We start from the raw sequence: 15,990 nt of genomic DNA on the forward strand, positions 1-15,990 counted from the left end.
GTACAGCATGGTAAGGGGTAAGACAGGCAAAGTTTACTTGTTCTGTTACCTAGTATACTAGTTTACAACCTGTCCTTGCATTACTGTGTGGTCCTCTATGGCATGTTTGTTTTGTTTGGTTTAAGTCACATCAATATAGATCAGGTCATATGACGACTTTCCAACTTTTTCCATTTCCAAACCAGAAGATGCTTTTGTAGAAAATCTTATGTCTCCCACAAAAGCATAGGAGTAATTCCCACAAAGGCATAGGAGTAATAGGCAAGAAGTCAATAGGGGACAGAAGTGACAGATGGCTGATCATCTAATCGGCATGTCCAATCAACCCATGAAGTTTCAACATTCTGGGTCAAGTGGTTCTTAAGTTATGGACTGGAAACAGTTTTCCATGTTCTGGCCCCTGTGACCTTGACTTCTGAAAGAATGGCTCCAAGATCAATAGGAGTCATCTACTTGGCATGTCTAACCATCCCATGAAGTTTGAAGGTTCTGGGTTAAGTGGTTCTCAAGTTATGGATCGGAAACGGTTTTCACAGTTCTGGCCCCTCAGAAACAGTTTTCCATTTTCTGGTCCCAGTGACCTTGACCTTTTATCTAGTAACCCCCAAAACAATAGGAGTCATCTACTCTGTAAACCCTATCACCCTACAATGTTTGAAGGTTCCAGGTCAAATGGTTCTCCAGTTATTGATAAAAAATGAAGTGTGATGGACAGACAGACTGACAGATGGACAGGGCAAAAACAATAGTGGGTGAAGACATAAAGGACTTTTCAAGGACTGGAGGTGCCCCTTCTGGCATTATTTCAGGTAGGGGTAGGCACCAGGGTAGAAATACTTGACATTCCGCAAGCTAGCTGTCTGGCTGCCCTATATGACAACCCCAAGCAGAGATTGAACTCACAGAAGTGAGTGGGAAGTGATTCAGGACTTTAGTCACTCAGCCAAGGAGGCCATGGTAACCTAATGTCGATGAATTTTCTTTAAACTTGGAAACCGGTAAGGCTTTTAAATATTGTTAATTATCATAGCTTAAGGCATCGCCACAGTCACAACTCAGTACCAGTTCATATTTTCAGGCCGAGTATTTTTCTCTTGAAAATTGCACTAAAGCCTTAACAGCCGGTCAAATTATCATCAACATAAGAAGCATATGATGATTTATAGTACATATGCCGCTTGTAAAATATTTGAGTCTCGTTTAGACCCAAAATTTACCCCAAAGTATTGAAATTTTATGTGCAGTAGAACTCCAATTTAAACAAGAGCTGTCACAGGAGACAGCGCGCTCGACTATTTCGATGCTGGATAGTGAAACTGGGCACATCTGAGGAAACTAGAGCCGTCACTGGAGTGTTTAATGACTCCAATTGTGGATGAAGATATTGCACAATAGCCTGAGCCTATGTCAAAAATATCAACTTAAAGTAAAATGTATCAAAACACTATATAAGTATATCCTAAGAAAAAAGGGGCATAATTCATTAAATACTGGTGCCAGAGTTGTGCAGCTTGTGTCATATAGTGTGGGTGATGATGTTGAACAACTATTTTAAGTTTGAATCAAATCCATTCAGTAATAACAGACAGAGTGAAAGTGCATCAAAACTTTAACCTAAAATTCTAAGTAATAAGGGGGAATAATTAATAAAAAATTGGTGCCAGAGTTATGCACCTTGCGTCATAGGGTGTGGGTGATGATGCTGAAGAACTATTTTAAGTCTGAATCAGATCCATTCAGTAATAACAGAGATAGAGTGAAAGTGCATAAAACTTTAACCTGAAATTCTAAGTAAAAAGGGGAATAATTCATGAAAAATTGTGCCAGAGTTATGCATCTTGTGTCATATGATGTGGGTGATAATGCTGAACAACTATTTTAAGTTTGAATCAAATCCATTCAGTAATAACAGAGGTAGAGTGAAAGTGCACCAAAACTTTAACCTGAAATTCTAAGTATAAAGGGGGAATAATTCATGAAAGAATGGTGACAGAGTTATGCATCTTGTGTCATATGATGTGGGTGATGATGCTGAACAACTATTTTAAGTTTGAATCAAATCCATTCAGTAATAACAGAGGTAGAGTGGAAGTGCACCAAAACTTTAACCTGAAATTCTAAGTAAAAAGGGGAAATAATTCATGAAAAAATGGTGCCAGAGTTATGCACCTTGTGTCATATGATGTGGGTGATGATGTTGAACAACTATTTTAAGTTTGAATCAAATCCGTTGAGTCATAACAGAGATAGAGTGAAAGTGCATCAAAACTTTAACCTGAAAATCTAAGTGAAAAGGGGGGATAATTCATGAAATATTGGTGCCAGAGTTATGGCCCTTATGTCAGATGATGTGGATGATGATGAGGAATAAGTATTTCAAGTTTGAATCAAATCCATCAAGTAATTACAGAGATATGTTGAAAAAAGAGAAAGTGCACCAAAACTTTAACCAAGGTGGGGACGCGGAAAGACGCCGACGCCGGGGGTGAGTAGGATAGCTCTCCTTATACTTCGTATAGTCGAGCTAAAAATATTACAAAGACAAAATTTAGTTAATTTCATAGTACAATATGTATACTGCAAACTCCTACGGATTTTTGTCAAAATTGTTCCTGGTTATTGCATTAGACACAAAAAGACAACCCCATGTAAATTTAATTTAAAATGTTGTTTGTACATGCATTACTGGCCACAGGTAGCCAGGTAAACCTATACATAATCCTGTAATATCACCTGTTTATATACATGTAAATTATGTGTGAACAGATAACACAAATTGGATAAATTGATGGTGTTGGGATTTTTGTGTATAATTCAGTAATCAGGTAAAATTTCAAAATAATTTCTGAACACTTTATTCTTCACGGTCTGCATAACAATTGGCTGTAATTATCTTTGAAATGTATTGAATATATATTGAGTTTGACTGCAGATAAAATTGCAAAATTTTGTCATAAAAAATATCTAATAAAGGCATAATACAGGTAGTGAAATGCACATCCTTCTACTTGCATATGTTCACATAGATATTTAAAACATAATTATGACAAATTTATTGACTTTATAGTTACCACTTAGTCATCTTTCATTTTTATGAAAATTTGCATGTAAAATTTTGAGTCAAATGGCTGCCACTGTAGGCGATGCCTTAAACAACAAACCTTTTTAATCAGTCTTTCCAAATCTTTGGCTTCAAATGAGTGAGGATTTTTAACATCAACATGGTGAAGGAAATTTTCATCCATCTTTTGTATACCTGTCAATGAAGTAAATCTAAAATGTAAACAGAGAAATGACACAAATTTTGAATCATAGTAGATAAAATCCTAGATTCAGACATCATTTAAAGGCATACGCTAGAATTCGGGGAAAATTTTTTCGCAGTAACAGAATTTCTTCAAACTTTGGATACTGAAGGACAATCATCTAAGAAACAAAAATATGCAATAAAAATCATAGGTCACTAGTACTGAAAAAGAGTTATCCCCAAAATGCCATTTTCAAGGGCACATAACTCTGTTTCAATACTGGTGACCTGTGATTTTTATTGCATATTTTTGTTTCTTAGATGATTGTCCTTTAATATCCAAAGTTTGAAGAAATTTTATTATTGCGAAAAATTCCGCCCATATCATATACAGGGAATTCTAACATACGTCCATAACAAAATATTTCACAGAATTGGAGACTGTAAGTTGTGGCAACATTAAGTTACAAAGGAGAGTGTTGTTGTCTTGAATTTTTAAACAAAACGATTAAAGTTCTTGAATAATGTACTTGTTTTAAAGTCATTTCAGGGTCCCTAGCATCGAGTTTACTTAGAAAATATCTATCTGAAATCAAATATCAAAGTATGTGGACTACAAAGATGGGTTAAATTGGTCAGGTGCAGCATTATTTTACACTAAATTGTCAGTTAAATGTTCAAATTTTACAGAAGGACTGAATAGCGAATATAATTCAAATCATAAAAAAATCATCATTAATGCACACTTACTGTGAAATCATTTTTATTCGCGTAGGACTAATTTTCGCGTATTTTGCGCTAGGACCGATGCGCAAATTTAAGACCGCGCTATTGTTATTTTTTGATTATATTTTCCCTTCCTAAAATTGAAAATGCGCGAATTTAAGCCCGCCCGATACAATCCTTCTTCACGTTTGGGCGAAATTTCATGCCAGCGAATTTAAATGATCTCACAGTATCTGGTGAAATAAAATAATGTGTACACTAAAGAGTATTATTTACATGGCCAAAAAAATACTTGTGTTGACACCAAAAAAACAGGATAGATATTTATGCTTTTTTTTCTTTTCTAATTTTTATTTTCAAGTAGAAACCGTCATAAAAAGTGAACATTACTTTGTATCAAACTTCTAATGAATAAATCTTAACAAATATTTACAAAATTATCTTTAAAGCAAAAAATATGGTTTATGTGTTCTCTACTCGTTCTCTATTAAGTATATCTTTAATATGGGAATTAAAAAGAAAGACAATGAAATAAAAGTGTTGATGGGCAGTATCTAATCGATACCTAAATTATACTACATGTACCAGAAATCCACAAGGAAAAAGTGTGTTCCCCAGTAGAACACATGACTGTGACAATTCTAAGTTTTTTTACAATTTAATGAAACTGTAAGGCTCATCTGAGAACTGATACACATTATAATAATGAAGAAGTTTTTCATCAATTTAAGCAACATCTATATAAATTGTCTGCAGACAGGTACTGTAAAGACATAATTCAGTATCATGATTTGTTTTGTATAATGATATACCAAGAGCTTTACAGAAAAGTTTCTCAAGCTAGAGCTGAAAAAATGTCACAGTTTTCCAAGTTATCTCACACTATGCCAGTTACCAAACTAAATAATAAGTATTCAGTTGTGACTTCAACTGAATAAAGAGTATAAAACAGGAAAACGAAATTGAAGAAATTGTCACAGCCCTAGTAAAACAACCTGGTACTGTAGATTGGATAATTTCCACAGAGGTTTTATTTAGTGATGTTATGGTAAGCACACTTAATAGCAGTGTTAAGAACTTGTAAAACATACTTGTTTATGTTTTAGGACATGATTCATGTTAACTCATATCCTGCTATATTTCTAAAATGGACTGGTCTAAATCATTTTGGGCAGTACCACTTATTATTCAAAAGGGCGTTTACTGAAAATTTACTGACTGAATAGCGAACAGTGCAGACCATGATTAGCCTGCACGGATGCGCAGGCTGATCTTTGTCTACACTGGTCGCAAAGGCAAAATCTCTTGCCGCCACAGGGTTATTCCTGTAATATTAATGAAAAACAAAACCATTGTGAAAATTTCCAATTTCCAGTATCAAAATAAAGTAAAGTACAATAACGCCAAGTGAAAATTACTCCAGAATTAATGCATTTCCTTTATAATTTATAATCTAAACTGATTTACCTACCTAAATATTGCATCTCATTAACTATATAAGATTACAAGTTTACAAAAAGAGAATGGAAACTTTTTTCTGTAAGATTCAAACTTTCTTCTTGTGTCGTTATTGTTTAACATGAACAGCATTCAAAGCAGAACTTACTTGCGAATCCATCAAAATTACTGTTAGTTCCTACTCAGTACATTATTTCATCCATGTGTTAGATAAGCCAAATAGTTATTAACCCTTACCCTGCTGAACTTCTACATATAATGAACTTGTCTCTCTTTTAATTTGGACAGTACCATTAACTGTTAAAGGGGTGCATACCAAAAAGATACTGACTGAATGGCAACAGTGCAGATCATGATCAGACTGCATGGATGTGCAGGCTGATCATGATCTACACTGGTCGCAAAGGCAGAATCAACTGTGTTCAGCATGATAAGGATTAATTTAGATGAGTTATATAGAAGGTTGGACACCAACTTTTTTTGCAAGAAATCTTTTATGATAATCATAAGTCCTAGAAGACTGCTGTGACACTGACACTGAGAAGCTGTACAAATTCTTTTATATTCATACTACATGTATATATAACATCACCCACTTTTGCTCGTTTTTTGTTTAGTTATGTCTGAACAGACTGAGAACTGTGTTTGCAAATTGTTAAAAATTGTATTTTGTATTTAAAATTTTCCATTTCTACTCAAAAAAAAGATTAAAAAAGATTAATGAAACTCCATATGAAAAAATCTTGAAAGGTATTTTTCACAGCAATTCTCTTGCTAAATGAGTTGAAAAACCTTAAAATTACAACACTGCAAATGATCAGAATCAAACAGAAGATGAAAAAACTAAATCTACTTTTCTCAGTACTGAAGAATCAAACAGAAGATATAAAAACTTAAATCTACTCTTCTGAGTACTGAAGAAACAAACACACAGTGAATTTATTCTCAGAATTGATGAATAAACACATTCTATTCTCTTGTTTCATCAACTGATGCATAAAATGCTTGTATTTTTATTCTGACAACCATAAATCTTAAAATAATCTATTTAACTACACAAAACAACATTTTGGTTTCATTGCACATGCAATTTTATGTTCAGTACTCAGGAAGTGGAGTTACAGCAGCTACACAGTGAGTATGTAAGGGAGACAACTCCACTCAAAATATGCCCACATTTTGGGCGAGTATCTAAGGGAGACAACTCTACCCCAAAATGTACCCACAGTCTGGATAAGAGAAAACTCTACTCAAACGTGCCCACAATCTCAAAAGTGAGTATTAAAGGCAGATAACTCCACTCTAAAGGATGAGTATGTAAGGGAGATAACTCCACTCCAAATGTGCCCACAGTGTGTACTCACGACTGCTGTAACGTCATACCTCCGTATTTCGCTATTGAACCTAAAACCTCCATACCCTTCATCTGTTTCATTTTTTCCTTGGCCAGTTCCCGCAGACGATTCATCTCCTGGCGCTTGATTTCATCAAGCCTCTCACGAATCTGATGAGACACAAGGTCTAGATGCATGGCAATCTTTCCATTCTGTAACAACGAAAGGTTAACCCATTAATTATAAATGTTCACTTTATCAAAAGCTGCCCAATAAAACTAACATCTCATCTAGCACGACTACAGTAAAATCAGATGCTTTCCTGAGTCTTAAAGTTCATCAATTTAAATTTCGCACAATAATGCAAGATTATACTGTATATATATAACATAAAATTCATATATCCTAAAAATGTTCACTGCAAGGGATTCTACAAGTGATTAAAACTAAACTAAACCAATCAAAGAATCTCGATAAAACACTGGTATCTAAATTTAACTGAACAGTCATTGAGCCTTGAACATAAAAATTAAGGGTCTACTGTTTGATCTACATTTTCCATAAAAAACAAAACAGTTCCACTGATACTATAAAGAATTCTAAGGATAGTAATAAGAACATAATTATTATGTTGATTAGTTTTCAAATTATCTTCGACCAAAAAATAAGATTTTGGTGGGGTATTTCTTGTTGTGAATTTTAGACATTTTTAACATTAATTTCTTTTAAAATTAATTTTGACATAATTTGTGAATAGACTATTATAAATCTGACAGGATATCTTAGTTAGCATAAAAGCAAGATTTCCTTGCAAAATTTTTTTTGCAAAATTTCTTAAAACCCCCCCCCCCCCCCCCCCAAAAACAACATTTATATTATGCCCAATTTTTACATAAGAAAAAATACAATTTAAGGTAATAAAACTGACATTACTAAAACATCTTAAAAACAAGAGTGCCAGACTGTCACAAAATACACCTGTCATTAAACTTGACCTAATTCAAGGGCCATAATCCAAGAGTGCCTGTGGCTATTAGGGTGGTTATCATACTTGGCCAAGATATTATGCCCACAAACATTGTCAGCAAGTTTGGTGAAAATCGGATGAAAACTTTTCGACTTAAAAGAGTGGGCAAGGCTAAATTCGCTGTTTTTCGAGTAATTCAAGGGCCATAATCCAAGAGTGCCTGGGGCAATTTGGCTGGTTAACGCACTTGGCAGAGATATTATGCCCACAAACATTGTCAGCAAGTTTGGTGAAGATCGGATGAAGACTGTTCGACTTAGAGAGTGGACATGCTTTGGATGCCGACCACCCATCTGCAGCCGCAAACACGGTTCTTCACATAATATGCCCCGCCCTTTTAGAGACAGGCGTATAATAATAATAAAGATCCTGCTACCAAACACAGAGACCTTTAGGATAATGTACAGTTTATATCTGGATCTTACAAAATAAAGCCACATTTCACTAACAAAAAAGCCTGTTAGGGATCAAACAACAGTTATTGATAAATGGGCAAATACAAAATTTTAGCAACAGACAGTTAAATACCAGATATGAATGTTTGACAAAATGCAGCCATAAAGCAGTTGTGTTCTTCACATAAATTTTTCATGTTACAAGTACATTAAAAACAAATTTACGTTCATTAAACTCATGTTATAAAAATAAAGAAAGATGTAATTTGTCAAAGCGTCTATTAACTGCATAATATAACTGCAACCTCATTTGAATTAACTAAAACATGTTTGTGCTCATCAATCTCTCTAGTTTAATTATGACTGATAATAGTTTTTTTTTTCATTTACGTGCTCAAATTAAGAATGAATTTACTAAATCTTATTATTAAATGTTTGCTTTAAAACTTGTATTGTTTATGTTGATTTTATCAGCACAACAAATGACTGCATGGTTAACCACAGAAAAACAAGTGGCTAACTTTAAAAAGTAACCAGCTAACATTGAAAAATGACTGGTTTAATTTGAAAAATAACTGGTTAACATCAAAATATATGTCTGTGGTCCACAATTTTACGTCAGCTTATCATAGATGTAATTCACTTGTTACAAATAATTCTATTATGAAGGGGAATATCTGGAAATTAACAATTAAAACAGCTGAAACATTTGTTTTCAGAAGACAATGATCATGAAAGATGTAAAAAGGAACAACATGAAATATACATAAATAGTTATTTTTAGCAAAATAATATTTCAAATGACATAAAAATTAACAATTGGTAATATCAACTAATAACTGTGATAATACATGAGTAAACAATAGTATATATGACTATAATTATTATTACAATGATATTAGTTAAAAAGGAACTAGAAAGTAGGCAGACAATTTTATCAAGTATGTTATAAAATGCACAAATTAAAATAGCTTTAGACATGTTATTTAGTAACAGGTTATACTGCAAGAACTTTAGGATTAAACAAGGCAGTGAGATAATGAGTTTGTTCTTCAGACAAAAACAAACTGACACATTGGTGTTCAAAGGAAGCAAGAATTCAATCTGGGGACGGCAGTGGTAATTCTGGAAGAAAAAATATGGTTCAATGTAGTGGAAGGGCGGTTTTATTTTGACTTTGCACCCATTTGTCCAACTTCCATGTAGGAAACTGACCTGCAGTGGCTTTATTCATGTTCTAGTATATTGTATACATGTATCAATCTAATTACCTTAAAACATGACTGTCTCTTGAATAGTAAGCTAGTCGATTTCTTTCAAGTAATTTATTGTAATACCTTCTTCAATATCAACACCAACTACATACCGGTGAATGAGTGAAAGTTGAATATGTATACAGAGTGCTGGGTACATGGTATTGTGCTTTATGTGCATTTTATAAAACTAAAGTGCATTGTTTAAATCTAGGAATAAACAGCCACCAAAAGCTGTAAATGTTTTCTAACGCCAAGACAGTAAAACATTTACATTGGGACCAGCTCCATCACTGCTTTAAACACAAATATAGCCGGCACTCCAGAGTCTATGATGCCCTCTTTGTGTGCATTCATGATAAGACATTCTACCCATCCTTGAAATTTGTGTTTGGGATCAAAATTTTTCATCATGATAACATAACATAAAAGAAATAACATAATTTTTTGTCAAGCAGTGGCTGATTTGATATTACGGTGACAGAGAACATGTTTAAACTGTAAACAACATACATGATGCTGCTTTTTTTTCATACAATATTGCTTGCATGATGCTCACCTGTAACTTGTGACCATGAAAAAATCACCACACACGCAGCAAACATATTAAACATACACCTAGCATTTTCCTTTTGTTGAACAATATTTTGAGACCACTGACACACACCAGGGAACACTGGCCTACTTGTTCATTAATAATGACATTTAAACATTTGTATTGTATTTCACCTTAAAAGTCTGTTGGTCCCTAATAGCAATATTAGACTGTAAAGATGTTAAAATAATGAAACTAAAGCTTTGTTATAGATGTATCTGTCTACATGCATGTATCGAAACCCTTGCCATGCTGCTCAACGGTAAATTCAAACCTTCATATCTTCATCGCTCAAAGATTCCAGCTTTTTACGGAACTGTTCATCCTCTTCAAGAATTGTGACAACCTCGCTAAGGTACCGATCATATTCTAGACCCAAGCCCTGAAACAGTCCAGTGATTTCCGAGGTTTAGAGTAGTTAGAATAAACACAATAAAGTAATGATCAGAAAATGCCAACCTTTATATCGGTCATGTTCATTTCCTCAAGTTTTTTACGGAAAGCCTCGTCTTCTTCTAGTGCCATGACAATCTCTTTGAGATACCGGTCATATTCCAGACCAAAGCCCTGAAAATACTTTCTCATCTTTATAAAATGTCACAACTATAAATAATAAATAAAATATTGAACCTTTGAAATTTCAGTGCAAATATGCCATTTTCTCATAAAACTGTAGACGTACATCTACAAAACAAGTTATTGTTTAATGCAAATGATTTCTTACAAAATAATTTTTTTAACAGAAGTATGTCTTTCATATGATAATAAAAGCTACCTATTTGTACAGTTTTAGTAAGTATAATGTATGTTCAAACTAATAAAAACACTGCCGGAAACAAAACAAAATTACACCCTGTTTGACCAGAGATAAAAATGGTCAAATCTACAGTCCTACTCACTTCGACAAGCAGATTTTTTTCTTCAGTCAACCAAATATAAACATTCTGACTCAATTCAAATTTTATAAAATCTCTAAAAATACATAAACAGAATAGTACATGTGACATTTGAATTACACAGCATTCTGAACTAGCTAGTTCCATCTTTGATATACTTTTTTTTATATAGAATGGTCACATGACAGTAAAGAAAAGGAATTTTACCGCAGAGTACCTGTAAAAGAAGGGGTTTTTTTTGTAAACCTCTCTGATTAGTAGATTTATGTGATTAGTACAACATGTATCTTGCCCACAGGTACAAGATGTATTCATAGACTGCCCGGGAAACATTATCATCCCAATTTGAGATTTTAAGGAATACTGTAAAATCGGATATTTCCGCAAGGTTTAAAGTTGACTACATTCATTGTATATTTATAATTGAAATTGGTTTGCACAGTAGATGTTTAATAGTGACATGTGGCCATCTCCTGGGGGCCTATTTGGCTATTTATCAAAATAACACATTCGCCAATATTCTTTTCTATTAATAGAGTGAAAATAAATCCCTCACAAAAACTTCAGATTTTACAGTATAAATATGTCTCAAGTAGTATAAACTACAGTTAACTGGAACCCACTATTTATTTTTACCTCCTCTACATCGTAAGCAAAATCTTCCCAGTCTTCCTGCATAAAGTTTGTCTAATCAGGGTATAAAGAACAACATAATTACAGAAAATTTTATACTACATCCTAATTTTCAAATTATTGTAATTTTTGAACTTCTAAACTTGTAAATAATTATGTATTTTTGCTGGAATAATTTGTCACTAACATCAGTAACATGATCCGTGATACTATGTTTCTAGCAACCTTTTGGTTCGATACAATATGTATAAAAGACTTCTTGTTAGTTTCTTTTGATTACTGTCAGGGCGAAAAAGAAGTCTTACATTGACAACTGATATAAACCAAGTGCATCATGCTTGTTTCTCATGAAATTAGGTATTTAACATTATTAATAATGACCATTTCAATAATTCTGAACCAAATGGACAATTATAACTCTATTGTCGACATTCATGAATTAATTTCAGGTGATTAAATCCCTCAATATACTGTCATCCAAGTGCTTGATACAAATTTCACCAAAGATACGAATCAAAAGCTCATGAATTTTATTTCATTACTTTTTTTTAAATTAAAATATTTCAATAAAATCGCTCTGATCTGAAATGTTAATATCTGCAAGGCATTTTGAATAAAGATTCTTAGATTGGTTAATACATGTATCTATAAAGTTTTCAGAGTTAATTAGTATGTTTTTCTGAGCATCGCTTTTTAAAAAACAGTCTTGTTCAAATATAAAGCTGTTTCGTCCAAGAAAAACACTGCATATTCAATACTACAAAAGTGTGAAACAAATGAAACATCACCTCTACAGCACTTGCTTTAAAAAGCAATCTAAAAGGTTGCCACCATTCTTTTATTATCACAAGTTTTTTAACTTACTGGGTCATCATCATCCGGAGAATCTCCCTCCACAGGTGGCTTTATCTCAGGCTGCACTGGTGGGCATGTTATCTCTTGCATCAGGGAAGCCAGCAGCACAAAACTCACCAACCACCTCATTGTGATTCTAATTCTACAATGCATAAATAACAAGAGCCCGAGTAAAAACTGCAATTTCTATTGAGTAAACTTACTTGTCAGTTTAAACAAGAATTTAACAAGTCCCAGAACAGTCAGCAATTGGTTATATCTATAGCTAAATCTAGCTATATTTTATTATGTAGTATAGCTAGAGATTTGTGACAGACACAAGAGTAAATCAATATGTCTCCCGGCCACATCATAATTCCAAAGTGCCTGGGCCGATTTAGCTAGTTATCGAACTTGGCCAGGGACTTATTGTCAAACAATACAATATGTATCCAACATCACTGTGTGGTTGGAGATATAATTAAGTCTTATGCAATGATGATCCTCACAAGTGAAGCATTCTGCAATGGTTTATTGCAAAATTTTGCTGCATTCATTGAAAGTTTTACTGCAAAAATCATGGTTGTGTTGATGTCTTTCATCTTTCAAACCATTGGGACGCATTTAAGACTTTGTTGCATTTGATTTTAACATATAGCTGGTTTCATAGTCGAGGTTACTTTTTCCTAAATTATCACATGTTTTCGCGAGTAATACTACTTGCCGATTTGTACAAAATAGTATTCGAAGCATTTGCCTAGTATTGTTTATATCACTAAATTCACTTCTGTATGTTGAAATTCACAAGAAAGGCGATATCCGGGTTTCAGAAAACGGCAACAGCTGTCAAAATATTGTTGAATGAACCGGACTTTGTAAACATCAAAAACATACCTTTTCTTGATTCACTTTATTGTCTTCCTTCGATTTTGTTGATAAACTTTGGAAACCTACCCAGAAAGTTGAATAAAACGCGTTGCAATTACCTGATCAGTGATCAATTAAGAAGATAATTAATTGTGCACTCCAGTCAATCAGATTGTTTTCATTACGTGTACTTACACATGAAACAAAGCTTGCGATTGGCTCCTTTGTTGTACATTATCCAACCGCTGGCCGTTTAACTTTACCATTATTTCCATAGGTGAGGCCCTTCTTGGGAGTTTTTTGTTTGCACGTTCAGTTTTCATTTCAAATAAAGGATATTTGTTCAAAACGTTTAACAACTAATCATTTACACTTATTTGTGTTCCTAATACATGTTAGATGTTCGCTGGAACTATTTCAAAATTTAATTTTCCTATACTGGTTGTCAAACCAAGACAGGGTTATTTTAGCATAAATATAAATTTATTAAACATATTTTGCCAAAGGAATAATATGAATATAAGCACTACTGTATTAAATTTATCAAAAAGTGTACAAATATATACTGTGCCCAAATTCATTAGAATTATGCAAGTTTATTAAAGTATTATTACCTCCCTTTGCCTATCTTGGTTGCACAACCAAAATATATTGAAGACAGATTTAAATGCCAAAGCTATACAATGTTTCAAAACTTGCCATTTGTTTGGTCAGCATTAAATCTCATGCACTAAGTGTCCGTACACATTGAATGTACTCTATTAAACCTATGTTTAACCGAACCATAACCTTTAGTCGATATATAGTACATACAGGTCTGCGTACATCCAATAGGGGCGATTTAATTTTGGCGCCTTTTGTTTCAGGAAGAAGAAATATCTCATTATTTATCAAATGCAAATGTAAAACTAGAAACTAGAGCTATATTAAAATCTAAAGAAATAGCCCACAATATTAAACTTAAAGGGAGGTAACTGCAAAATTTCACAAAAGGTAATAAAAGATACATTTCCAATTGGCATCTGACTCTTTGTAATGGCACTTTTTGTTCATTAAATTAATCTCTAAAAGAATATATATATATATAAAAAATTAACTGAACAAGAGCTGTCTGTAAGACAGTGCGCTCGACTTTTCTCAGTGCTTGACTCTGAATTAGACCTTTGCCAGTAAAAAAAAATCCAAGTTAAAAAGGGACATAATTCTGTCAATATTCAAATCAGAGTTATGGGAACTGTGTCTCCTGGTGTGGACTTTGATAGTAAATAACTATTTTGAGTTTCAAGTCAAAAGCTTTAATAGTAACACTGAGATATTTGACTTTATCAAACATATTAACAAAAAATTCTAAGTTAAAAAGGAACATAATTCTGTCAAAATTCAAATCAGAGTTATGGGGATTGTTTCTCCTGGTGTAGAATTTGATGGTAAACAAGTATTTTAAGTTTCAAGTCAAAAGCTTTGATAGTAAAGAGATATTTGACTTTATAAAATCCTTTAACCAAAAATTCTAGTTAAAAAGGGGCATAACTCTGTCAAAATTAAAAGCAGAGTTATGGGAATTGTGTCTCCTGGTGTGGATTTTGATAGTAAATAACTATTTTGAGTTTCAAGTCAAAAGCTTTCATAGTAAGAGATATTTGACTTTATCAAAAATTTTAACAAAAAATTCAAAGTTAAAAAGGGGCATAATTCTGTCAAAATTCAGTCAGAGTTATGGGGATTGTTTCTCCTGGTGTAGACTTTGATGGTAAATAACTATTGTAAGTTTCAAGTCAATAGCTTTGATAGTAACAGAGATATTTGACTTTATCAAACATATTAACAAAAAATTCTAAGTTAAAAAGGAACATAATTCTGTCAAAATTCAAATCAGAGTTATGGGGATTGTTTCTCCTGGTGTAGAATTTGATGGTAAATAGTAACAGAGATATTTGACTTTATCAAAAAATTTAACCGACGCCGGAGCGAGTAAAATAGCTCTACTTTTTCTTCGAAAAGTCGAGCTAAAAATGTCATAAAATGTTGCTTAAACGTGATTGAACACACCTAAAATTAAAGAACTACATAAAATAATACTGATTGTAAGATTGTGACATTTTTAAATGCATTAATTAATTTTATAATGTACAAAAATTAATTCATGGAAGTATAACACAAGATGAATTGTGATTTCGTACATGCACTAAGAAATGATATTATAGCAGAACAATGTTTTAATATATTTGATGCCATGAAGAGGTTTATACGCATTGTGAAATAATTTCATCTGTGCGTAGCCCAAGGTAATTATAGCAAGAGGTATCAGACAACCAAATTTTAAGTTGAAAAGGGGCCATAACTCCACCAAAAATTGATGTATTGTTACCAGAGTTTTTCATTCTGTCAAGAGTTCCAAACAGACATCAGCATGAAGGGGCCATAATTCTAGCAAAAATAAATGAATTGTAATGAATTTCATCCCCAAACTGGATATCATGATCATATACCTATGTACAAAAAATGAACTAAATCCATCCAAAGGTGCACAGACGCCAGCAAGCACTTACAACCTGACTATAGTATACCCCATCCTAAACTTCATTTACTGGGGTATCAAAAAAATCACTGGTATAAATCACATCTTTACTTATAAACAAAAAATCAAGTCCAGCAGTACAATTTTACCTTGCTGACATTAAATGCTCAGATACAAATGGCAGAGACAGAGTGACAATAACGCATA

At 33.1% G+C, this 15,990-nt stretch overlaps 1 protein-coding gene across 1 annotated transcript in view; it reads right to left on the bottom strand.

Annotated features, from left to right (window-relative positions):
* LOC123537063 (nucleobindin-1-like) overlaps positions 1 to 13,462 on the bottom strand; it is a 37,225-nt gene extending 23,763 nt beyond the window's left edge. Inside the window, exons 1-6 of the mRNA XM_053527722.1 lie at positions 13,293 to 13,462; positions 12,429 to 12,561; positions 11,568 to 11,618; positions 10,495 to 10,602; positions 6,815 to 6,977; positions 3,162 to 3,256 (exon numbers count right to left, since the gene is read on the bottom strand). Coding sequence (XP_053383697.1) covers positions 3,162 to 3,256; positions 6,815 to 6,977; positions 10,495 to 10,602; positions 11,568 to 11,618; positions 12,429 to 12,548 — 537 coding nt within the window. The 5' untranslated portion in view covers positions 12,549 to 12,561; positions 13,293 to 13,462. The remainder of the gene's footprint in view (positions 1 to 3,161; positions 3,257 to 6,814; positions 6,978 to 10,494; positions 10,603 to 11,567; positions 11,619 to 12,428; positions 12,562 to 13,292) is intronic.
* Between the last annotated feature and the right edge of the window lie 2,528 nt (positions 13,463 to 15,990).

The sequence above is a fragment of the Mercenaria mercenaria genome, chromosome 17, assembly GCF_021730395.1.
Source record: "Mercenaria mercenaria strain notata chromosome 17, MADL_Memer_1, whole genome shotgun sequence".
Taxonomy (NCBI): Eukaryota; Metazoa; Mollusca; class Bivalvia; order Venerida; family Veneridae; genus Mercenaria; species Mercenaria mercenaria.